A 22,385-nucleotide genomic window follows, 5' to 3' on the forward strand; every position below is an offset into this window, starting at 1 on the left:
CATTCCAGCAGAGATAAGGAGCTGAGCAGGACCTGCAGCTGAGGACCGGGCCTCTGTCTGTCCTCTGTGTCTCTGAAACAAAAGACACTGCAGAGAATGAAAGCTTGAAGTTCTGTCTGAACCCCTGGTTCTGGTTCTGGTTCTGGTCTATTAACCTGCCTGGTTCTACAGGCTCAGTTTTGGTTCTGAGTATGAGACCCGGCCAGCAGCGGCTCAATGGACAGTAGAGCAGTGTGTGTGTGTGTGTGTGTGTGTGTGTGTGTGTGTGTGCGGGCACAGCCCTTTTCCAGCCTCTCTCTGGTTTCCATAGAAACCATGATGTCAGCCAGGGACTAAGCCCCGCCTCCTTACTGGGGCCATAAACTGGGAGTCTTTTAAGACTCATTTTGGGGTCAGAAATGTAAAATGTGTTTAAAAAGTTTTGAATGTGTTGAAGCTGCAGGACCAAAACTGACTGAGTGAAGAAACTCAGACGTGTTTTTCTCAGTAAACAAACTATTGAGACCCATAAAAGTCAAATGAAGATTTAAATGTTTAGATATGAGTTTGGTTCAGTGGCACTGATATCATCTCTGCTACACCTTTCTGAAAATTTAAGGCTAAAAATAAAAAGTGTTAATGAGTTACTCCACTTGATAAAATTCCTAATAAATATTGATTTATTGCAGTGGCTCTCAATACAAGTTTTGTATTATTTAAGTTCTAACTTGCTAAGTTGCTTTATGTTTAAATCTTTTGTGGTTTTTCCGTCCTGGATGGCTGAGAATCTATAAGTAGGTAGAAATAATGAGGATCTGGGAAGAATCAGAACTTCAACTTAACGCTCAAAGCACCAGAGTTTTTATAGAAAAATATCCAGATTTTTTGTGTGTGTGGTTTTAGAGGCTCTATGTTGAAGATGGTAAGAAATCAAATCAGACATTTCTGTTTTTCTGTCTCTGCTCCCGGCTCCCACACACTGAGCCGTCGGCTAGTTGTAGCGCTCAGCTGCTCCCGTTTCAAACTCTTCTCATTAACATAAGAGTTAGAAAGAGAAATATGATTAGATATTTGCTACCTTAACAAAAAAAAGCTTAAGTCTATCAAAGCAATGCAGCAGTTTTGATTTAAGGCTTAACAAGGCAGTTTATCAAAATTCAACCAAAGTAATGAAATAACAAACTGCAGTCTGATTTTATTGTTCATGTGTTTTTCCTATTGAGTGTTCAGATGACTGAATGAAGTGAATTCAGACAGAACCGGGTCGTCTTGTCCTGGAAAATTCAGCTCAGCTTATTTCACCAAAGTAGGACTGGAACTAATTGATTATTAATCAGGTTCATAGATTTGAAAAAATATGGACACAGTTTCTGTTTTTACAAACTAAAGTCTGGAGCCGGAACCTTTGTGTTGTGTTTCTGGTACGCCTGTGAATCTGACGCACAGGAGACATTAATTAACAGCAATGGAGGACGAACTGCTGGACGCTCCATTCAAAACCACTTCAAACCAATTCAGTTCATGATCAGGATTCCTGAAACTCTGGGGAGTGGAGCGGCTAACGCAACGCAGTCTGGTGGCTAACGCAAAGCAATCTGGTGGCTAACGCAAAGCAATCTGGTGGCTAACGCAAAGCAATCTGGTGGCTAACGCAAAGCAATCTGGTGGCTAACGCAACGCAGTCTGGTGGCTAACGCAAAGCAATCTGGTGGCTAACGCAAAGCAATCTGGTGGCTAACTCAACGCAGTCTGGTGGCTAACGCAACGCAATCTGGTGGCTAACGCAACGCAGTCTGGTGGCTAACGCAAAGCAGTCTGGTGGCTAACGCAACGCAGTCTGGTGGCTAACGCAAAGCAATCTGGTGGCTAACGCAACGCAGTCTGGTGGCTAACGCAACGCAATCTGGTGGCTAACGCAAAGCAATCTGGTGGCTAACGCAAAGCAATCTGGTGGCTAACGCAAAGCAATCTGGTGGCTAACGCAAAGCAATCTGGTGGCTAACGCAACGCAGTCTGGTGGCTAACGCAAAGCAATCTGGTGGCTAACGCAAAGCAATCTGGTGGCTAACTCAACGCAGTCTGGTGGCTAACGCAACGCAATCTGGTGGCTAACGCAACGCAGTCTGGTGGCTAACGCAAAGCAGTCTGGTGGCTAACGCAACGCAGTCTGGTGGCTAACGCAAAGCAATCTGGTGGCTAACGCAACGCAGTCTGGTGGCTAACGCAACGCAATCTGGTGGCTAACGCAAAGCAATCTGGTGGCTAACGCAAAGCAATCTGGTGGCTAACGCAAAGCAATCTGGTGGCTAACTCAACGCAGTCTGGTGGCTAACGCAACGCAATCTGGTGGCTAACGCAACGCAGTCTGGTGGCTAACGCAAAGCAGTCTGGTGGCTAACGCAACGCAGTCTGGTGGCTAACTCAACGCAGTCTGGTGGCTAACGCAACGCAGTCTGGTGGCTAACGCAACATGTTGCTGCAGTCTGACCGCTAACGCAACGTGTTGCTGCAGTCTGACCGCTAACGCAACGTGTTGCTCAGTCTTATGGCTATAGATCTGTTATAGATCCGCTTTGCTCAGTAACCCTTTCAGTGAAACTCGTTTTAGATATTAATGTTTTTATTTCTGATAATTCAGATTATTTTCTGCTTCCAGGAATTTCATTAACCAGCCAGATTAATCTGAACTGGTTTAATTTAAACCAGGTTAATCTCCTGAACCAGTTCTCCAGCCTGGTCCAGATCGTCTTTGTTCTTGTCGAGGGCGGCGCCGAGTTTCACCAACATGGACAGCACAGGCTTTTATTTTCAAATATTTTTGTGCTGAGAACATGGAGCGTCCTGATTGGCTAAGGACACGGAGCGTCCTGATTGGCTAAGGATCAGTTCCTGGTTGGTCGGGTCTAGATTTTACTTTCTGGAACAAATCAGCGTCTCTCCACTTTACTGAGATTCTTCAGGTTTGTATTTATTAAAGGAGAATTTATTAGAGGAGGAACAGTTATTGATCCTGCAGGTTTACATCAAAGTCGAGGTCAAACCTTTAGCAGAGGTCAGAGTTCAAACCAAACCTTTGTAACGAAAAATAAAATAAATCAATCATTTTCTCAAATCTGGTCATTTTACTCAGAACCTGGAGGAGGAGGAGGAGGAGGAGGAGGAGGAGGAGGAGGAGGAGGAGGAGGAGGAGGAGGAGGAGGAGGAGAGCTCAGCGCTGAAACCTCCAGATCTTCATCTTCATCATCATCTCACAAAAATCAAAACAACAACAGTAAAAACTTGGAGTCCAGGAGGACAAATCTGAAGCTGAACCTCCTCCATCTTTCCTCTCTTCTTAAAGTAAAACCTCAGGGTGCCAACTCCACCGTTTCCATGGCAACTGCACCCTCAGGTGTCCTGCAGGTGTTCAGGCTGAACACTGGAGATCTTATCGATGGACTGCAGGAGCTGAGAGACCAAACGGAGAGTCTCTGCTTCCTCCATCAGCTGCCTGCAGACACACAGAAAGGTGAAAGGTTAGTGAAGAGCTCGGCTCCAACTGGTGGAAAGTGGAGAAACTGCATTAGAGAGTGAGCTCCAGAAAACCACTGAGGTGCTGTGGTCACATGACCTGAAGCAGCCAATGGCGGCTCAGCTCCAGCCTCTGGGACCTGAACATCTGGACAGGCTGAGAGCATCTGGAACTTGGACTTGTCACTCCAGAAGCTTCCAGAGGGGGAGCTAGAGAGCAGCTCAGAGTGGCAGAGGAAGAACGTCCCTTCAGGTCATCTGGGACCAGGAAGTGTTATGATCAATTAGAATGATTATTGCTAGTGACCCCTAACCCCAACATGGTGCACATGCTCAGTGTACTTTAAGTGTGGCAGACGATTGTTTTGATTAAACACGACTCAAATTGAGCCCCGCTGGCTCCGCCCGCTCAGTGTCCTGCAGATACTGACCTGACGGAGGAGTGGGCGTGGCTTGCTGACTTGCTCAGGTACTCGGCCGCCACCTGAGCGTTTTGTCTCATCGTCATGACGACCTCAGATTCAGCAGCCTTCAGACGGTTGTTTTCTGATCGCAGAGCATCTGCCTCCACCTACACACACACACACACACACACACTGCTGTCAGGCTGGATCAGGCGGTTCTGTCCAAGTTCTACTGGTTGAACCTGAACGGGTCAGCACCTTTGGCCAGTTAGATCAGTGAGGAACTCTTCAGCAGTTCCTCTGGAGGAACCGTTCCCGGTATAACAGAAAGATCCTGGACGAGCCCCCAGTTGTTCCTCAACCCTCTTGATCAGAGGGACCCAAAGTGGCCCCTGAGGGCCGCCATCCTGCATGTTCTAGTCTCTCCCTGGTTTAACACACCTGGATCCAATGATGGATCATTAGAGGCCTAAGAAGAACATGGACCTGCTGAGAAGGTTGTTGGTACCAGGGAGGGAATAAAACATGCAGGATGCCGGGCCAAAGGACCCACTTTGGGCTCCACTGGTCTAGAGGCTCCATTTGGGCTTCCTGTCTAGAGCTTGTGTGTGTGTGAGTATGTGTGTAGTGTGTGTTGGTAAGAACCAACACACACCTGGATCCAGGTTTACCTGCAGCTGCTGAAGCTCCGCCTTCAGTCTGGAAACGCTGCTCTCAGCCTTCGCTGCTCGCCTCTGAAACACACACACACACACCTGTCAGTCCAGGTGTGAACCAATCTTCCTCCTCCTCCTCCTCCTCCTCACCTTCATCAGCTGCAGGTTCTGCTCCACTGACTGCACCATGCTCTCCAGGTCCTGCGCCTCCTGCTCCTCCTGGCGCTTCCTCTGCTGCAGCTCCTCAGAGAGCCGCCTCGCCCTGCAGCAAGGCATGCTGGGTAAACAGGCCGCCATGCCACGCTGTGATTGGTCGGTTGACGCTCACCTGGACTGGTGGAGGTCGGCTCTCCTCTGCAGCTCCCTGACGCTCCGCCTCAACGCCGAGTTCTCCTCCCTCATCTGGACCAGAACCAGAACTCAAATCTTTTAGTGTAGTTACTAAAAATACTTAAGTATTTTGGTGTTTCTGTAGAGATGGACCCGGTTCTGATTTTGATTCTGGTTCCCGAAGTGGCTCCAGGTGTCTACCTGTGCTTCCTACCTGTTGGATCAGGCTCCGCCCCCTGCTGGCGTCCGATTGGCCGAGGGACATCTCGTCTCCTCCTTCAGGGTTGGAGGAGTACCTGGAGGACAGGAGTCAGCTGTTACCATGGAAACCCACAAGTGAGCCAGGTCATCTCTCCCTAGCAGCTGCACCAGGCCAGAGCCTTCAGAACCATCTCAGGTTCTACTGGGTCCATTCTGGAACCAGAAGCTCCAGAACTCGGCCCGCCTCAGGTGAGCGGAGTCCAGAAGAAACCAGGAAAACCCTGAGAGGTTCTGGAGGTTCTGGAGGAGAGAGACTGGTACCGGAAATGGGTTCTCCTTGGTACAGCCGGGTTCGTTACCCCAGACTGACGGTGTTCTGACAATCTGTGCTACCTCATCAGATTTTCCTACAGTAGCACGGATAGATGGCTAAGTCTATCTGTCTGTGCTACCCGTCCAAAGCTGCTACCGTCATGTTTACAATCAGAAAACTATAGCAGGTTGTTAATGTTAAATATATCGGATAACAATATTAGAGTGACTGAAGTGGAAGCTTAGCAGTTATGGTTAGCTTAGCATCAGAACAATTTCTATCCATGACGAAACCACAAGAAGATGACTTCCTTCATCTGAATATCTACCTGTTTAAAATGAAAAGCTGTAGATGTTTGCACTAATCCTTTACTAGAATATCCTACCTGTTAAAATATTTAGATACAGAGGTTAGTAAGAATAAAACCGTAAACAGGTTTTTATTGGAATTAAATGAAAGACTAATACAGATCAGTGTGACTCTTTTATGCACATTAATCTGCTGTATGACAGACTTTATTAAATGCAGCCACAATGTGTCACTGAACTGAGCAGGTCACTGAAATGATAGGATATGATTCATATACACTAATATTACACAGCTATTACAGCTTCAGTCCCACTTATTATCGCTAACTTCTGTTTAGCAAAGTTTAATCATAAAAAAGAGTGTAATTAAACTAAAATATTTTAAAGCATAAGGACAAAATAGCTCAAAAAACAACGTACTTTGTCCTGATGAACAATAACTTGTCTACGACTTTGCAGACGGCAAACTAAAACCATTTCTAAATATATTTACAAGCTGCTGTCATGTAAAGTAAAACCATGAAGTAATTCAGCAGCTTAATGAAAACCAGGAATAAAATAAATGAAATAAAACTTACCGTAATCTGCGCTGAAATAAAACACATGAAACCAAACTTCCACAGGTTCCACAGTGGGTTAGGGTAGGGTGACCCTATGTGACGAAGCATCCATGTGCGCATCACCACAAGGTAGGACGGATTTACGGGTAGCACAGATAAACAGAACACCTGGTCCAGGAGTCAGAACCGACCTTTGGGCGTGTCGTGGTGGCGTAGCGGTTAGCGCGACCCACGTTTGGAGGCCTTGAGTCCTCGACACGGCCGTCACGGGTTCGATTCCCGGACCCGGCGATATTTGCCGCATGTCTTCCCTCGTTTCCTGTCAGCCTGCTGTCATATAAGGGATACTAGAGCCACAAAAGGCCCCTGGAGGGGTAAAAAAAGAGAAAAGAACCGACCTTTGACCCTGAGAGGGAAAAACCCACCTTGTCTCCTCTCCTCCATCGTCTTCATCTGCATCCTCTTCCTCCTCGCTAGCGCAGAGGAAGCTCCGCCCCAAAGCCTCCTCCTGATTGGACAGAGAATATAACAGCTGCAGTGGCGGCGATGGCCAGCAGGTGGCAGCAGACACACAGAGCTTCACTGGATCTGCTCAGTCAGCGTCATGCAGGTGTTTCCTCCAGGTGTGAGCTAAAGCTGACCCCAACCCAAATCTGGGTCAAAGGTCGCCGTACCTGACCCTGAGGCATTAATCAATGAATCCGCCATAAAAACTGAAGGTTCAGAGTTACAGAAAATTATTCAGCCACACATAAAATATTTATAAAATGATTCATAAACAAATGATATCTGATCATATCAGGACTCGTCTCACTGAACCACAGACTCACTTCTGCTCCTTTTTCAGGAATTTTCCTACATTTATTTCCCAAAACGTTTTTCATAACTTTTCCCTCATTGATATAAAACTGTTGGATTCTAATAAAACAAACCGATTCTATCATCAATCTCATTTTATCAGTTTAAAAGCATCAAACATCACAAACCTTGCTTTTAATTTCAACAATGAATCAAAATGCATAATAATAATAATAATAATAATAATAATAATAATAATAATAATAGTAAAGCTGATAGAACATTTCCATCATCAGGTCCAGGTTCTGCTGGTCCATACCTTTCTGTGTGTCTGGTCCTGGTCCTGGTCCTGGTTCTGGTCCTGGTCCTGGTCCTGGTCCTGGTTCTGGTCCTGGTCCTGGTCCTGGTCCTGGTTCTGGTCCTGGTCCTGGTCCTGGTTCTGGTTCTGGTCCTGGTTCTGGTCCTGGTTCTTCCAGCGCAGAAACTCTTTGAAGGAGAACGGGTTCAGCCCATCCTGGACCTCCTCTTCCTCATCTGCAGAGAGGAGAAGCTGAAACGGAATCGGTTCTGATCCAAACATAGATCAGCTCTGGTTTTGATCAGAACCAGAACCAGGCAGTCGGACTGTTCCGGACCGAACCGCAGGACTCACCGTCAGTGATGATCAGGGATTTCCCGCCCCTCTGTCCGGACATGACGAACCGGCTCGGCTCGGCTCGGCTCGGCTCGGCTGTCACCTCTCGCTTATCGATCTCTTATGGATCATTTTAACGATCAGATGGTCTCAAAAGAACCCGACCAGAATCGGGAAAACACGTCCGCGTCGACCGTAGTTTCCACGTGACCGCAGTTTCAGCTTCCTATTGGCTGTAACAGTCACGTGACGTGAAGAGGGGGGAAAACCAAGGAAGCAGGTTGTTCCGGTGAGCCTCCTGCACATGCATTGGTAGTTGTGGAGCTGCAGATATTCCCTGGAGAACTGGACCCGAACTAGAGCCCAACTCAAGAGGTGAGTGCGGCTCCTGTATTTTGCTCCTGTTATTTCTGGTTCCGATACCGGTCAGACGGCTAGCTTCAGAGTTTCACCCATTCCGAACTCCCTTAGAAAATCCTCTAAAATAAGGTGGTCTTATTGATGTGCTGCTGCGGTTGCTGGGACCGATATTCTGAAAGGTTCTGGTCCCTCGTGGACCGAGTAAGGTACACCTGTCGCCGAACCCAAGACAGACGCATCATGCATGTGGACCTGATATATGTGGCGGTTCTGGTAACTGATAACCGAACCACAGTAAAATCAAACAGTTTCTAAATGGGACTCGGTGCTGAGAGTATCTTCAGCAGGATGCTAGATTCTTCCATCCTTCTGGTGGGAACGTCATGGATAGATAGATTTTCTAAAATATGATAATTAATAAAACTATACTATACTTTCTGAATGTATACTATTATTCCAGTTGCTAACCCTAAGCAACTGTTACTTTGGCATTGTTCTGCCTAAGTAATGTTAGGCAGAAACACTGAATCCACGTTGAAACCTGACATTGAAATTACTTACATGTTGAATGAACGTTTCAACCATAACTGACACCATATTAATGTTGATTCAACCATCTGAATGTGGATCTACATGCACATTTGGGTTAACTTTACATTGATTGAAAGCTAAGAAATCAATGTTGATTCATGTACATTTTCCCTCTGATAGGCCTACAGTACATTCTGGTCCAAATTATAATTCTGGTCCACCATCCGGCGTCTCGGGGGGGGAACCAGTACGGCACCAACACTGTTTATAGTGGGAATGGTGTGCTGCTGACCTCTACTCGGGACTGTTGTAGGATTGTGTTGGCTCTGCAATATTGCATGGACATCGGGGGCAGTTCCCCTGGATTGGCAGACTGGGGTGGTGGTCCCCCTGTTCAAAAAGGGGGACCGGAGGGTGTGCTCCAATTATAGAGGGGTCACACTCTTAAGCCTCCCTGGCCAGGTCTATTCAAGGGTCCTGGAGAGGAGGGTCCGTTGGATAGTCGAACCTCGGATTCAGGAAGAGCAGTGTGGTTCTGGTTCTGGTCATGGAACACTGGACCAGCTCTACACCCTCGGCAAAGTCCTGGAGGGTTCTGGGACTTTGCCCAACCAGTCTACATGTGTTTTGTGGACTTGGAGAAGGCGTTTGACCGTGTCCCTCGGGGAGCCCTGTGGGGGGTTCTCCGGGAGTATGGGGAACCGGGCCCTTTGATACGGGCTGTCAGGTCCCTGTATGACCGGTGTCAGAGTCTGGTCCACATTGCCGGCAGTAAGTCGGGCTCGTTTCCGGTGAGAGTTGGACTCCGCCAGGGCTGCCCTTTGTCACCGATTCTGTTCATCACTTTCATGGACAGAATCTCTAGACCAGCCAACGTGTTGAGGGGATCCGATTTGGTGGCCTTAGGATCTCATCTCTGCAGATGATGTGGTCCTTCTGGCTTCATGAGGTCATGATCTGCAGCTCTCACTGGAGCGGTTCGCAGCCGAGTGTGAAGCGGCCGGGATGGGGATCAGTGCCTCCAAATCCGAGGCCATGGTCTTGAGCCGGAAAAGGGTAGAGTGCTTTCTCTGGGTCAGGGGGGGTGTCCTGCCCCAAGTGGAGGAGTTCAAGTATCTCGGGATCTTGTTCACGAATGAGGGAAGAAGGGAGCGGGAGATCGACAGGCAGATTGGCGCAGCGTCTGCCGTCAAGTGGGCGTTGTACCGGTCCGTTGTGGTGAAGAGAGAGCTGAGCCAAAAAGCGAAGCTCTCGATTTTCCAGTTGATCTACGTTCCCACCCTCATCTATGGTCATGAACTTTGGGTCATGACCGAAAGAACGAGATCGCGGATACAAGCGGCCGAAATGGGTTTTCTCCGTAGGGTGGCTGGGCTCTCCCTTAGAGATAGGGTGAGAAGCTCAGTCATCCGGGAGGGACTCAGAGTAGAGCCGCTGCTCCTTCACATCGAGAGGAGCCAGTTGAGGGGTATCTGGTCAGGATGCCTCCTGGACGCTTCCCTGGTGAGGTGTTCCGGGCACGTCCCACCGGGAGGAGGCCCCGGGGAAGACCCAGGACACGCTGGAGGGACTATGTATCTCGGCTGGCCTGGGAACGCCTCAGGATTCCCCGGAAGAGCTGGAACAAGTGACCGGGGAGGGAAGTCTGGGCCTCCCTTTTGAAGCTGCTACCCCCGCGACCCGACCCCGGATAAGCGGAAGAAGACGGATGGATGGAGAATTTGACCACAAAGCAACATTCATTCAATGAATCATTGAACATTAGTTAATTGGCTAGAAATGGAGGATTGTTTGATGGTTGATCCAGAAATCACCTTCCTGACCAGAATCCACCATGGAGTGTCCATCTGCTGTCCATCCTGTTTAGACAAAGACTTCAATCCTTCAATGTTTATTTCAGGAAGTCTTTAAAGAACTGTTTTGTTCTGCAGGCGTCAGAATGTCTGCAGAGAGCTCAGCTGAGGGGGAGCCGTCCCAAAACCGACCCCCGTCCCAGCAGGGGTCCGGTTCGTCCAGCGGTCCTGCCTCGGCCAGCCAGTCGTCCAGCGGCTCTGGGACGCTGAGCAGCGTGGACACGCTTCCCGTCACGCTGCCGTCTGTCCCGGAGGAGGCGGAGCTTCAGCCCTGGGGCCGCCTGCTCCCCATGGCCCCGGGTTTCCGGAGCCACGGTGACCCACTGTCCTCTCCTCCGCTGGGCCGGAACCGGGCCAGAGCCAGAACTCACCCACCTCTCTGTGCTTCCAGACTGCGTGGAGGACCGGTACCTGTTCGGACGGGACGCCGCCTGCGACTACGTCCTGGACGACCCGCAGGACAGGAAGTCCAAGAGGTTCAGGATCTACAGCAAGAAGCACTTCAGGATCTACAGGGTGGGAACTGGGCCGCTGGTTCCGGTGGTTCAGCAGGAAACATGTCTTTCCTGCGACTGGTTTAGTCTCACTTGTCCTCACTTGTCCCCCCTCTGTCCCCAGGAAGGCTCGGAGGTCTTCGTAGAGGACTACAGTAACAACGGGACGTTTGTGGACGGGGTGAAGGTCGGCCAGAACAAGAAGCTGCCTCTAACGAATAACGCCGTCCTTTCTCTGGCTGAGCAGCGCAACAGAGGTGATGCACCTGAGTCATATGACCATTCACCTGGTCTTCCTGCCTCAGTCTGACTGACCGCGTGTCCTCTGTACACTGCAGTGTTCGTCTTCATCGACCTGATGTCCGACTATCAGTCCAGTTTGCCCAGAGCTCTGCAGGACAAATACGTTCTGACCCGCCAGATCGGAACGTGAGTCTGCTAGAGCTCCACTTCCTGTCTCTGGCTCCATCCGGAGCTCCACTTCCTGTCTCTGACCTGATCTCTGCTCAACTTCTTGCTGTTTCACATTCTGTTGGGTTTTGGAAGATGGGTTGAAAACTCCAGTGTGAATCCGGGTTCATGAGAAGCTGAAGGTTCTGGAGGCCCTAACCGGTTCTGCAGCATTAGCCGGGTCCGTTAACCCCCCGCTGTGTTCCAGGGGCGTCTGCGGCGAGGTGCGGCTGGCCTTCGAACGCTCCACCTGCAGGAAGTTTGCCGTTAAGATCATCAACAAGAAGAACTTCCAGTCTGAGGGGGTGGGTCTGCGATGTGATTCGCTCTCAGGTCTCCTTCCTGTCTCTGCTCGCCTCAGGACTACAAACATGGCGGCACGAAGATTGTGGTGAACGTGTTACCCATTTGCTTTATTGTCCAATCACAGACAGCGAAACGGAACGCAGAGACGGAGATTGAGATCCTGCAGAGGGTCGATCATGTGAGTAAAACCAACGAAGAAGAAGAGTCATGTCTCATCTGTCCTGACAGACGTCTGTCTCCTGCAGCCGTGTCTCATAAAGACGGAGGACTTCTACCAGACGGAGGACAGCTACTACATCGTCCTGGAGCTGTGAGTCCCACCAGAGCCTTGGTTACTGTGCCCCGCCCTCTTATATCTGGTCCTGCCCCATTATCTGTAACTCCGCCCCTTATGTCTGGCTCCGCCCCCAGCATGGAGGGCGGTGAGCTCTTCCACAGAGTGAAGTCTCAGCAGCAGCTCGATGAAGGCGTGGCCAAGCTTTACTTCTATCAAATGCTCTGTGCCGTGCAGGTGAGGCCTACTGCTGTTGCCATGGTAACCAACACTGCCAGATAACTCTTTGTGTGTGTAGTATCTCCACAGGAACGGGATCATCCACAGAGATCTGAAGCCAGAGAACATCCTCCTGTCCTCAAGTGAGGACGAATGTCTCATCAAGGTGAGTCCACCTTCCTCGTCCTGCTAGAGGGCGTCCTCTTTGCCCTCCTGTGACCCAGCCCTCCGGTGGCTCCGCCCCCTTGTGAAGGTGACGGATTTCAACCAATCCAGGATCCTGGAGGAGGCGGCCCTGATGCGGACGCTGTGTGGGACTCCGTCCTACCTGGCCCCTGAGGTCTTCACTCACGCCTCCAGCACCGGTTACGGGCTGGCGGTGGACGCCTGGAGCCTGGGTGTGCTTCTGTTTGTCTGGTAGGCTCCGCCCCCCTCGCCGCCGTGCCGGCCGTGTCCCCGGTCTAACTCTGTGTCCCTGGCAGCCTCAGCGGCTACACGCCGTTCCACGAGAGGTTCGGCGAGCGTTCGGTGACGGAGCAGATCATCCGCGGGGAATTCACCATGATCCCGTCCAAGTGGAGGCACGTCTCCAATCAAGGTAACCACGGTAACCGGGGGAGGGTGCAGTTTCCCGTCAGGGCGAGGCTGCCCGGGAGCTGACGCTGAGACGGTCACTGGTGTTTCAGCCAAAGACATGGTGAGGAAGCTGCTGGAGGTCGACCCCACGCTGAGGATGACTGTGGATGAGGCTCTGCAGCACCCCTGGCTGCAGGTAGGAGAACTGCAGCCACTTTATCACCACACATACTGTGATGGGAGAGGATATGTTTTTTTTTAATGTATTGATGTGTTAAAATGTTTGTTGGTCGTTTTTGTGGATGTTATTTGTATGCAATGTTTAAATATTTTGTTTTATGCTGGTTAAATCTAAATTAAATAAAGTAGAAACATAGAAACTTCTTCCTGTAGTGAATATCTGTAGAACCGCGAGTCACTTCTAGTCAAAACCAAAAGCTCCTAATTCCTCCTTTCATCATGGGAGGTGTAGTCTGGAGCAGGGCATGATGGGAGGTGTAGTCTGGAGCAGGGCATGATGGGAGGTGTAGTCTGGAGCAGGGCATGATGGGAGGTGTAGTCAGCGGCTCTCCTGTGCTTCAGGACCAGCCGATGCAGCAGACGGCTCACAGGCTCATGAAGCCGGCAGGAGGAAGAGGAGATGCTGCTGCTGCTGATGAAGATGATGCTCTATCTGCTGCTGTTTCCACGGTAACCACACATGACCACACACCTTCATGCCACGCGAAGCCCTGCTCCTTACGGCAGCCCGGCTCCTCCCCCCGCAGGAAGCGGATTCATCCTCAGCAGGAAGTTTAAATCGGAAACGAGGAAGAGGAGAGGAGGAAGAGGAGCATCTTCATCCTGCAAAGAGGAAGTTCTAGTGCTGTAGAACCGGTCCGGTTCCAGAGCAATAAACGGAACCATAAAAAACCATCTGCAGTGTTTTTATTTAAAACATAAAATCATTGAAGAAAACCAAGATCAGAACCAGAACCACAGAACTGTCAGAACTGTGGTTCTGACGGCGAACCACAGTTCAGATCCAATCAGTCTGAACTGATTGGATCTGGTTCTGAGGATCGGTCTGTTCCGGTCCGGTCCGGTCCTCAGAACCAGAGACTAAAACATTTAATCCAGTTTATTTATAATCTAATCTAAATTATTTCTATTCAAACCTTAAAATTATCAAAGAAACTAGTTATTGGAATCGGGTCCGGTCAGAACCAGGTCCAGTCAGAAATAATAATCTTTGTTCATCAGAACCGGGTCAGGACTGGGTCCATTCAGAACGCCACTGCAGTTTCAGGTGAAGAATCAGAACCACAGATGGAGAAAATAATCATCTTTATTCATCAGAACCGGGTCAGAACCGGGCCAGGCAGGCACGGTCTGTCACATGACATCATTAGGTCGGCCAATCAGTGTCCACTGTGCTCTGGTCCTAATGAAGAGGCTCCACCCCCTTGGTGATGTCACAGCCTGGCGCGGCGGCGGTCTCTGACGGCGAACAGCACGGCGTGAGCGTCATCGAACGACTCGCCGACGGCTGATTGGACGCGGCTCCTCCAGCGCCGCAGCTGGGGGCGGTCCTTCAGGATGTCCCGCCCACTTCCCAGAGGCTGCAGACACACAGTGAGCGCGCTCAGAACCGGCCGAGCCCCGCCCCTTCTCACCATTCACCAGCTCACCTGCATGAGCTCGCAGACGGCGAGCAGGTCGGCCACGGTGATGTCATCGCCGCAGAGGAACGGCTGGCGCCGCAGGAACATGGACTCCAGCCGCTCCAGCGTGACGTCCAGGTCCGACAGGGCCTGGTCCAAGCGGCGCTGGTCCACCGGGCCGCCGAGCTGAGCAGGGAGCAGAACCTGGGGGCGGAGCCACAAGGGAGGGGTGGAGTCACAGGGGTGGGGTGTGTTTCCAGGAAGTGTCAGTGTGTGTGTGTTTGTAATCAATCAATCAATTTAACATTTCAGCAGCAAGGCTTTTCAAAGTATCAGCGGCTGTCGTAGTTGTACGTCGCGTGGTTTCTTTCTTAATATTTTAATCCATACTAAATATGTCGAGCAAAAAAAAAAGAAAATGAACAGACTTTGCTCTGAAGATGCACCTGCCAAGGTGAAGCCACGCCTCTCTGAAGCCACGCCTCTCTGAACTGGTCTCCCAAAGACAGCAGCAGGAGTCTCACTGATTTGCAGGTATGTAATTTGTGCAATACTTTATTCTGGCCCCAAAAAAGTATTTTGTGGATTCAAAACGACAAAAAACAAATAAAATTTAAAATAAGAAAAATTAAGTTATTAAAGAAAATTTTATTCTTTGAAAAAAATCCAAATTTATTTTTAATTAGTAAAATAGTAAAAAAATATTTTGGGGGCTGAAATTCTTTTATGGGGCCAAAATATTTTTTGCGGGCCAGAATAAAGTAACACTGTAACTTGCTGTGAGTTCATGGTTTTGTTCTTTGAGCAAAGTGACGTTCATGCACGGCTCATTTTGTGCACCAGCATGAAAACATATACTGTACCTATGTCTTGAATTTGGAAAAAAAAATGTATTTATCACTAAAGAAGGGTTTGGTGAATGCGCATATGAAACTGATGGGTTCGGTACCTCAAAAAAGGTTAAGAACCACTGATCTAGATCTATAACTCTAGACCTATAACTCTAGACCTATAACATTAGCTCTATAACTCTAGATCTATAACTCCAGATCTATAACTCTAGACCTATAACATTAGCTCTATAACTCTAGACCTATAACTCTAGATCTATAACTCTAGATTGTTCCTCTTTATTCCAGAGATTCCTTCAGGTTTACCTCCAGTATGAACACCTTGGCAGCGTGCGGTCTGGTGTTGCTATGGTGCCAAGCCGTGTACTCGTCCACGCGTGCGCGTCGCTCCGGTTGCCATGGATACCAGTGTTCAGGGATGTCGAACGTGGTGGCCAGGTACTTCAGGATGGCGTCACTGCAGCAGGCCGACAGGTGAGAGATGAACAGAAACCCCAGAGCTCCACCTCAGACTCTGCAAGCCTGTTAGCATGTTAGAGGTCAAAGGTCATGCAGGTGAAAGTGCACCTCTCCGTGAGGACGAAGCCGCCGTCCACCAGCACCGGTACCTTCTGCATGGGGTTCAGCTTGGAGAACTCCGAGGTTCTGTGTTCCCCTGCAAGCATCAAGCATTCAGATGAAACTACCTTACTGTCCAAAACTCTGACAGTCTAACCATCACCGGGTCGTTTCATGAGCCGAACCCAGGAGCTGACTCCTCCGAACCGGGTCCAGGTGTTAAACTTTGCCTATATTTCTTCCGGTCCTCAGGATCATAAATAAACCTTTAAACGATCAGAATTTACACGGAGTTTGGAGAAACTAGGTCAGAGTTCAAAGGATCAAAGTCCAGAGCAGGAACGGTTCAGTTCTTCAATGAGTGGACCGGATCAGCGGCTCAATGAACTGGTCAGTTAACCTGCTGACTACTTAATTGGACTGGTAACTCGTTAACCTGTTAACTGGTTAGACTGGTAACTGCACACCTTTCCGCAGAGCCACGCTGTGGACCCGGTGCGGGATCTTGGTGCGGGTCAGCAGGATGTGGACGGCTCTGCAAGGCTGCGACAGCAGGTCCAGGTAAACCTCCACCACGCGTCCCGTTGCCATGGAGACCAGGTGTTTTCTGTTAACTGGGTGAAAAAGTCTCAAACTGACGGTGAATGCAGTTGCTCTCCCTCTGCGGTCCCCCGTCTGTCAGCGGCTCCTCTGCTCCCCCTGCTGGCAGCGAGGCGAACCGCACAGGCGTCTACGGCAGGGCGATTTAAAATAAAATCAGCCTCAGTGTCAGTTTTGACACAAACACTTTCTATCTGTCCTGAAAGATAATTTCAGATTTGTGATGTTTAATTCTGTCTAGAGAAAAAAATAAATCCAGAAATCTTCAAAACGCGATTGAATATTTCTGAAATGATTCGTCACCTAAAGAGTCACACATCGGTAATTATAATTCAAGATATCTGGAGCTTAATTATGACTGATCAAAACTACAGTTTCAGATATCTGGATAAATAAACTGTGCATAAGGGCCTCTGACTGGGGCTGCCCAAACAGCTGCCTGCATTAAATATTCAGAAGATAACTGAATGTACGTAGAAAGAGGGTGGCATTAACTTACTGCAGAAATCTGCAAACTGTTTCCTTTTTCTGCTCTGCCAAGAGACAAACATTTAAACCGAAAAAGCTCAAAGTGCTGCTGGAGGCACAATCTGTTCAGTCTGAAATATCTCCCATCTAAAAGTACATTAAGGTAGCTTTAATTAGAATTATGACCAGTCAAAATAAAAACTGAGATATCTCCAATTTTCTTTATATTTTCTTTTAAATGAAATCTATATCTCAGCTGGTCAATTAACTAACGCGTCTATTCAGAAATCAGTTGCAAGTTTTGGAACATCATTATGGTTCACCTGATTTTATGTTAAACAGCTTGCCATAGAGTCCTTTAGTCCAGGAGTTAAAACTTAAGAAACGAACCAAAGAGTAAAACCAGCAGAACCACAAACCTGGATCTGGACCTGGAGCCGGACCTGGAACAAAAACTAGGCCCTCCCAGGTGCCACCCTACTGAGCATGCTCAGTGGCGTCCAGCTGGAGGATAAATCCTCGGTGCTGATGGGATTAGCAGAGCAGATTCTCTGAGCTGAACAGAACCAGCATCAAGTTCTGAGGAGTTCTACTGGTTCTACTGGACCCTGAAGCCTGGCAGGTCAGTGATTGGTTGGGGGTAGGGGGTGTAGCTGGCAGGAGACTGGGTCCGGTTCTGATCCACTCCCAGACCGACCTTGACGGGTTTGTGTCAGAAGTTCTGCTGCGGGTCCAGACCGGTTCTAATAGAGCGACCTGGAGACCAACCGATCCAAACTTTGGTTTGGTTCTGCAGTTCGGACCTTGAACCGGGCCAGACCTCGGATAGGGAGGTTCTGGCAGCTCCTCACCTAGACTCGGCCTGAATCGGGTTGAAGGCTCAAATTTGATTAGATTAGAACGTAGCAGAACCTCCCAAGAGGCTAACCGAGCCAGAACCGGGTCAGAACCGCAGATGGAGGTTCTGTTGGTCTCAGAGACAGCTGGACTTCCCCAGGTTCTACTGGCCTAGATGCGGGCCTTCAGCTGGTTCTGGTCCAGCAGCAGAGGCTCAGAACCTCCATGTGACCAGAACCGGAGGCGCATCGGCGGACGCCCGGGGCGGCCGGCGCTGGGGGCGTTTATAGACCTGGTGATCGTATTTCTGAAGTTCTACTTTCCACATGGAGCGCATTACCCAGCATGCATCAGTTCTGCTGCTCCGTGTTGGTTTGGTCTAGTCTCTGGTTCTGAACGTCTTGCTGGAGCCCCTGCAGCAAGTCAGAGGTCAGAGGTCAGCTCAGGCATTTCAAACATTCAAAGCATCATAAAATAAATAAACATAGTTGAAAACAAACAAATTTATATAAACACAGGAAACAGAATTAGAAGTCAGGGAGCCTCCGGCCAGCAGGGGGAGCTCCAGGCCCAGAGTTTAAAGGAGCAACCTCAGGAAAAGCCATTGTTTTGTTCTGGAGGTTTTTATTTTGAAAGTTTTTCAAGTTTCCAAATCGTAGAAAAGTTAAAGCAGATTCAATAAAAAACTAGAACAGTGATTCCAAACCCGCTTTCATATTAGCGATTAGCTTATCATCAATTATCGTTCCAAAGTGTCTGCAGCTCGCAACAAAATCAATTCCTGAATACTGGAGCTTACAGAGGTCAAAGGTCATATCCTTCATTTCTGTGATGTTTGCTTTTCAATTCATCTTGACGACACTGAGCAATACAGCAACAGCCTCCATGGCAACAGTATCTATTACTGATTTGTTGGCATGTGGAGAACCAGAAGAGATGAAGACATGTGACCTCTGACCTCTCACCCCGTGCATTAAAGGGGCAGCAATATGTGCCTGGAAAACACATACTGGCCCTTTAAATAATCCAGGCGTGTTTGCCAGGATGATGCTGAGCGACGACTGGACCGTGATGAACAACAGCAGCTCAGAGCTGGACGGCAGGAGGCCCCGCAGGTCAAAGGTCAGTAGGTCGTGTTAATCTGCACTTAATCCGTCAGATCAGGGTGTGGCTAATCTGCAGCAGCTGTCAGAGTCGCTGATCTGCTGGCGAGCCTCTGAGCAACACGCTGGGGAAAGTATTCACACCCCTGCTGGCTGAAGCTTTGACCCAGTTTCAGCTCAAACCGGCTTAAAGAGACAGAACGCGATTTCAAAAAAACAATTACATCAATATGGGAGGAAACGCCCGGACCTGACCGGACCCGACCAGCCGGTTGGCCCAAGCCAACCAGTCCGGCTCCAGTCCGGTCCGGTCCGCTCCGGTCCAGACCTTCCAGCAGGGGTGGGGATACTTTTAGAGTCCACTGGACTCTGAGGTTCCATGAACCCAAGTCCCGGTTCTGTGTGTGTGTGTGTGTGTTCAGAGGTGCTGCACCTTCCTCTTATGGTCGGTCGCCGTGCTGTTCGCCATGGCGGCCGTCGTCACGGCAACAGTGACGGTCCTCCATCTCCACCAGCTTCCTCTGCCCATCTTCAGCAGGTAACGCACCTGTCTTCTCTGCTCGCTCGTCTGTGTCTCCGGCTGCACCTTCACCTGCCGTTGTCATGGCAACAGGGGCGGGGCCTCCACGCCAGCCATCTCTGCTGGCTCTTCAGAGTCAGGCGCCCTGGTGACCATCTCCCGCGTGGCGGATGGCGAGCCGGTCAGCGTCTTCCTGGACCCCGCCTGTCCGGACCTGAGCCAGGACTTCCTGCGGCTGGAGGCGCTGCACGGCTCGCTGCTGCACGCGCTGACCAATCGCAACGCAGACGACCACAGGAACGGGGGGGCCGTCCAGAAGCTGGGGGACGACCTGAAGGCGCTCTCAGGCCACACCCACAACCTGAGGCTGGAGGCCGAGTCGCTGAAGAGGGGCCAAGGTGCTCTGGACCAGCGCATGGACCGCCTGCAGAACGAGCAGAGCCGCATCATCCAGGTAGAGTCACACCTGGCTGTGACATCATCAGCCAGCACAGCTTCGGCTCATCAGGCCGGACCAGTGGGGCGTTAACCAATCGGGTCTGTCCACCTGTCCAGGTGCTGTCTGACAACCACTCCGGCATCCTGAAGCTAGCTGAGAGCTGCAGCGATTCTCTGCTCGGCCTGAAGAGGGAGACGGAGAGCCTAGGGAGGCTGAAGAGCGAGCTAAGCCGCAACATTGCCCAGACAGGTGAGACTCGGGTAACTCGAGCAACAGCGGCTGTTAACGGGGCTCTGATTGTTTCCATGGCAACCTGTCTCCGCAGCCGTCCAGCCCAGAGACTGCAGCGACGTCCTGGCGTCCGGCGTCTCCGTGGATGGAGTCTATTCTGTGTTCCCAACCCACGACCCTGAGGGTTTCATGGTCTACTGCGACCTGAGCACAGACGGCGGAGGCTGGACGGTACAAACACAGCGGTGCCCCCCGCTGGCCATAGGGGGGACAGGTCCACCTGTCTCCACATGGCGGGACGCTACTGTCCTCTAATGTCCCTGTGCGTCTCGCAGGTGATCCAGAGGAGGGAGGACGGTTCCATGAACTTCTTCAGAGGCTGGGAGGCCTACAGGGACGGCTTCGGGACGACCACCGGGGAGCACTGGCTGGGTGGGCCCGGCTTCACCTGGACCAATCAGAGCACGGAGACGCTCTGACGGACCAATCGGAGCCGTCAGAGCGTCTTTTAAGAGACTTTTTTAAGACTACATTTTTCAGCCGAAGGGCCCTGTATTGATGCTCATCTCCAGATTAACAGCCTAACGGCTCTGATTTGTCTCGTGGAGCTTCACCTCTCCAACACCTCAGCTGATAGATTTATGGAAAAAATGGATATTTGCAAAACTAGAAATTTGAAAAAAAGGCAGTTCAAAAATGTAATCTTAAAAATAGTCTCTATCAAAAATTACATTTTGAGTCCTTTATAATTTACTTTTGGTTTATTAACATTAGAGTCATCTTTAAAGATGACTCTAATGTTAAGATAGAACCGTCGGCTAGCTGCAGAAACATGAACATGGACGTCTGAATGAGACACTTTGGCACGCTAACTCTCACTCTTAGCATGCTAACTTTCCCACTTAGCACGCTAACTCTCACTCTTAGCATGCTAACTTTCCCACTTAGCACGCTAACTCTCACTCTTAGCATGCTAACTTTTCCACTTAGCATGCTAACTCTCACTCTTAGCATGCTAACTTTTCCACTTAGCATGCTAACTCTCACTCTTAGCATGCTAACTTTCCCACTTAGCACGCTAACTCTCACTCTTAGCATGCTAACTTTTCCACTTAGCATGCTAACTCTCACTCTTAGCATGCTAACTTTCCCACTTAGCATGCTAACTCTCACTCTTAGCATGCTAACTTTCCCACTTAGCACGCTAACTCTCACTCTTAGCATGCTAACTTTCCCACTTAGCATGCTAACTCTCACTCTGCCCGTTTCAGGCCTACACAGGATCTATACCCTCACCAGGTCAGGAGGCTACGAGTTGCGTATCGACATGGCTGACTTTGATAACGCCACGGCGTTCGCTCGCTACTCGGATTTCTCTGTCGGTCGAGACTCGGTGAACCCGGAGGAGGACGGGTACCCACTGACCGTAGACGGCTACTCTGGAACGGCAGGTACTGGACCACACAGTACAACCCAGTACCACAGTGTACCAAACAGTCCTGACCTTCTGCCTCCTACAGGAGACTCTCTCCTGAAACACTCGGGGATGCGGTTCACCACTAAAGACCGGGACCAGGACCAATCTGAGAACAACTGTGCGGCATACTACCAGGGGGCGTGGTGGTACCGGAACTGCCATACCTCCAACCTGAATGGACAGTACCTGAGAGGAGGCCACGCCTCCTACGCTGACGGTGTGGAATGGTCCAGCTGGACCGGCTGGCAGTACTCGCTGCGGTTCACTGAGATGAAGATACGACCCAGAAGACCAGAGTCCTGAACCGGGCCCAGAACCTGGACCAGAGAACCTTCCCTCTTTAATAAATTGTTCTGATCCATTCCTGAGCCTCTGTGTGCTATTTGATGATCAACTCTGTGTCATATTGATGAGTGACTATGGGATTTATTAAACCGTCCTGGACTGAACCGGTCTGACTGAGATAACAAATATAGAAGAGAAATTCTGACATGAAAATAAGAACCACCAAACATCTCCAGAACTTTAATATGCAGACCAATGGTCAGAAAACGTTAATATTTCATCGTATTTAGCTTCATTTTAGCTCTGATCCATTTGAGTCCTATAAGTTCTGTCAGATTTTCACCTCAGATCCACCAAACCACCTGAGAGCCATTGGACCTCAACGCAGAGTAGGTTCAGTTATTCAGCCCTGTTTTCAGTTTGCTCCATTCAAACAATGAACATGATAAACATAGTAAACATAACATAATACATCATTATAAATTATATATATATATATATATATATATATATATATATATATATATATATATCAGTCCTATTTATGATTGTTTTGTGTCTAAAACAAGAACAATAAAAATAAAATAATCCGCTGCCATATAAACTAAGGTGCCAGT

General features: G+C 49.5%; 4 protein-coding genes across 16 annotated transcripts; 2 read left to right on the plus strand and 2 right to left on the minus strand.

The window, feature by feature from the left end:
- Positions 1-2,684: 2,684 nt before the first annotated feature.
- entr1 (endosome associated trafficking regulator 1) lies at positions 2,685-7,903 on the minus strand. Of its 8 annotated transcripts, none has more exons than XM_032579309.1 (12): positions 7,712-7,893; positions 7,379-7,593; positions 6,687-6,769; positions 6,453-6,591; positions 6,280-6,353; positions 5,094-5,175; positions 4,878-4,951; positions 4,700-4,811; positions 4,565-4,627; positions 3,921-4,060; positions 3,167-3,469; positions 2,685-3,023 (listed from the first exon to the last, which is right to left on the minus strand). In XM_032579309.1, the coding sequence occupies exons 1-11, from the start codon at positions 7,752-7,754 to the stop codon at positions 3,367-3,369; spliced, it is 1,128 nt and encodes a 375-aa protein (XP_032435200.1). In that variant the 5' UTR covers positions 7,755-7,893; the 3' UTR covers positions 2,685-3,023; positions 3,167-3,366. The 8 variants fall into 8 exon arrangements, with proteins under 8 accessions (XP_032435200.1, XP_032435199.1, XP_032435204.1 ...); XM_032579308.1 differs by having other exon boundaries at positions 4,565-4,648; XM_032579310.1 differs by lacking the exon at positions 2,685-3,023 and adding an exon at positions 3,590-3,747 and having other exon boundaries at positions 4,565-4,648; positions 7,712-7,897.
- Positions 7,904-7,932: 29 nt separating this feature from the next.
- Positions 7,933-13,671, plus strand: chek2 (checkpoint kinase 2). 2 transcript variants are annotated; one of them, XM_032579301.1, is made up of 15 exons: positions 7,933-8,068; positions 10,516-10,752; positions 10,829-10,953; positions 11,056-11,188; positions 11,270-11,360; positions 11,590-11,686; positions 11,812-11,865; positions 11,933-11,997; positions 12,099-12,198; positions 12,260-12,346; positions 12,434-12,597; positions 12,663-12,778; positions 12,867-12,952; positions 13,339-13,446; positions 13,524-13,671. In XM_032579301.1, the coding sequence occupies exons 2-15, from the start codon at positions 10,524-10,526 to the stop codon at positions 13,617-13,619; spliced, it is 1,551 nt and encodes a 516-aa protein (XP_032435192.1). In that variant the 5' UTR covers positions 7,933-8,068; positions 10,516-10,523; the 3' UTR covers positions 13,620-13,671. The 2 variants fall into 2 exon arrangements, with proteins under 2 accessions (XP_032435192.1, XP_032435191.1); XM_032579300.1 differs by having other exon boundaries at positions 13,339-13,671.
- A 394-nt stretch (positions 13,672-14,065) lies between these two features.
- gstt2 (glutathione S-transferase theta 2) lies at positions 14,066-16,518 on the minus strand. 2 transcript variants are annotated; one of them, XM_032579321.1, is made up of 5 exons: positions 16,276-16,518; positions 15,818-15,905; positions 15,557-15,707; positions 14,427-14,603; positions 14,066-14,357 (listed from the first exon to the last, which is right to left on the minus strand). In XM_032579321.1, exons 1-5 carry the CDS (start codon positions 16,397-16,399, stop codon positions 14,211-14,213), a joined length of 687 nt encoding a protein of 228 aa, XP_032435212.1. In that variant the 5' UTR covers positions 16,400-16,518; the 3' UTR covers positions 14,066-14,210. The 2 variants fall into 2 exon arrangements, with proteins under 2 accessions (XP_032435212.1, XP_032435211.1); XM_032579320.1 differs by having other exon boundaries at positions 15,545-15,707.
- LOC116730246 (fibrinogen C domain-containing protein 1-like) lies at positions 16,267-22,333 on the plus strand. 4 transcript variants are annotated; one of them, XM_032579304.1, is made up of 9 exons: positions 16,267-16,369; positions 18,757-18,835; positions 19,239-19,354; positions 19,430-19,790; positions 19,892-20,024; positions 20,101-20,237; positions 20,342-20,438; positions 21,278-21,457; positions 21,527-22,333. In XM_032579304.1, exons 1-9 carry the CDS (start codon positions 16,332-16,334, stop codon positions 21,784-21,786), a joined length of 1,401 nt encoding a protein of 466 aa, XP_032435195.1. In that variant the 5' UTR covers positions 16,267-16,331; the 3' UTR covers positions 21,787-22,333. The 4 variants fall into 4 exon arrangements, with proteins under 4 accessions (XP_032435195.1, XP_032435196.1, XP_032435194.1 ...); XM_032579305.1 differs by lacking the exon at positions 16,267-16,369 and adding an exon at positions 16,966-17,498; XM_032579303.1 differs by lacking the exon at positions 16,267-16,369 and having other exon boundaries at positions 19,239-20,024.
- The last annotated feature ends 52 nt before the right edge of the window (positions 22,334-22,385 follow it).

Source organism: Xiphophorus hellerii, chromosome 12, assembly GCF_003331165.1.
Source record: "Xiphophorus hellerii strain 12219 chromosome 12, Xiphophorus_hellerii-4.1, whole genome shotgun sequence".
Classification (NCBI taxonomy): Eukaryota; Metazoa; Chordata; class Actinopteri; order Cyprinodontiformes; family Poeciliidae; genus Xiphophorus; species Xiphophorus hellerii.

Coding starts and splice junctions, on each gene's coding strand:
- entr1 (XM_032579308.1), bottom strand. CDS start 7,754: ATGTCCGGACAGAGGGGCGGGAAATCCCTGATCATCACTGACG. Junction 7,594..7,711: donor ATCCCTGATCATCACTGACG/GTGAGTCCTGCG, acceptor TCCTCTCTGCAG/ATGAGGAAGAGGAGGTCCAG. Junction 4,649..4,699: donor AGAACCTGCAGCTGATGAAG/GTGAGGAGGAGG, acceptor CTGGACTGACAG/GTGTGTGTGTGTGTGTTTCA.
- chek2 (XM_032579300.1), top strand. CDS start 10,524: ATGTCTGCAGAGAGCTCAGCTGAGGGGGAGCCGTCCCAAAACCGACCC. Junction 11,866..11,932: donor TCCTGCAGAGGGTCGATCAT/GTGAGTAAAACC, acceptor TGTCTCCTGCAG/CCGTGTCTCATAAAGACGGA. Junction 12,199..12,259: donor AAATGCTCTGTGCCGTGCAG/GTGAGGCCTACT, acceptor TTGTGTGTGTAG/TATCTCCACAGGAACGGGAT.
- gstt2 (XM_032579320.1), bottom strand. CDS start 16,399: ATGGCAACGGGACGCGTGGTGGAGGTTTACCTGGACCTGCTGTCGCAG. Junction 15,906..16,275: donor CAGCGTGGCTCTGCGGAAAG/GTGTGCAGTTAC, acceptor TGATGCTTGCAG/GGGAACACAGAACCTCGGAG. Junction 15,708..15,817: donor GGCTTCGTCCTCACGGAGAG/GTGCACTTTCAC, acceptor GGCCTGCTGCAG/TGACGCCATCCTGAAGTACC.
- LOC116730246 (XM_032579302.1), top strand. CDS start 19,196: ATGAACCCAAGTCCCGGTTCTGTGTGTGTGTGTGTGTGTTCAGAGGTG. Junction 20,238..20,341: donor CAGACGGCGGAGGCTGGACG/GTACAAACACAG, acceptor TGCGTCTCGCAG/GTGATCCAGAGGAGGGAGGA. Junction 20,439..21,277: donor CACCGGGGAGCACTGGCTGG/GTGGGCCCGGCT, acceptor TGCCCGTTTCAG/GCCTACACAGGATCTATACC.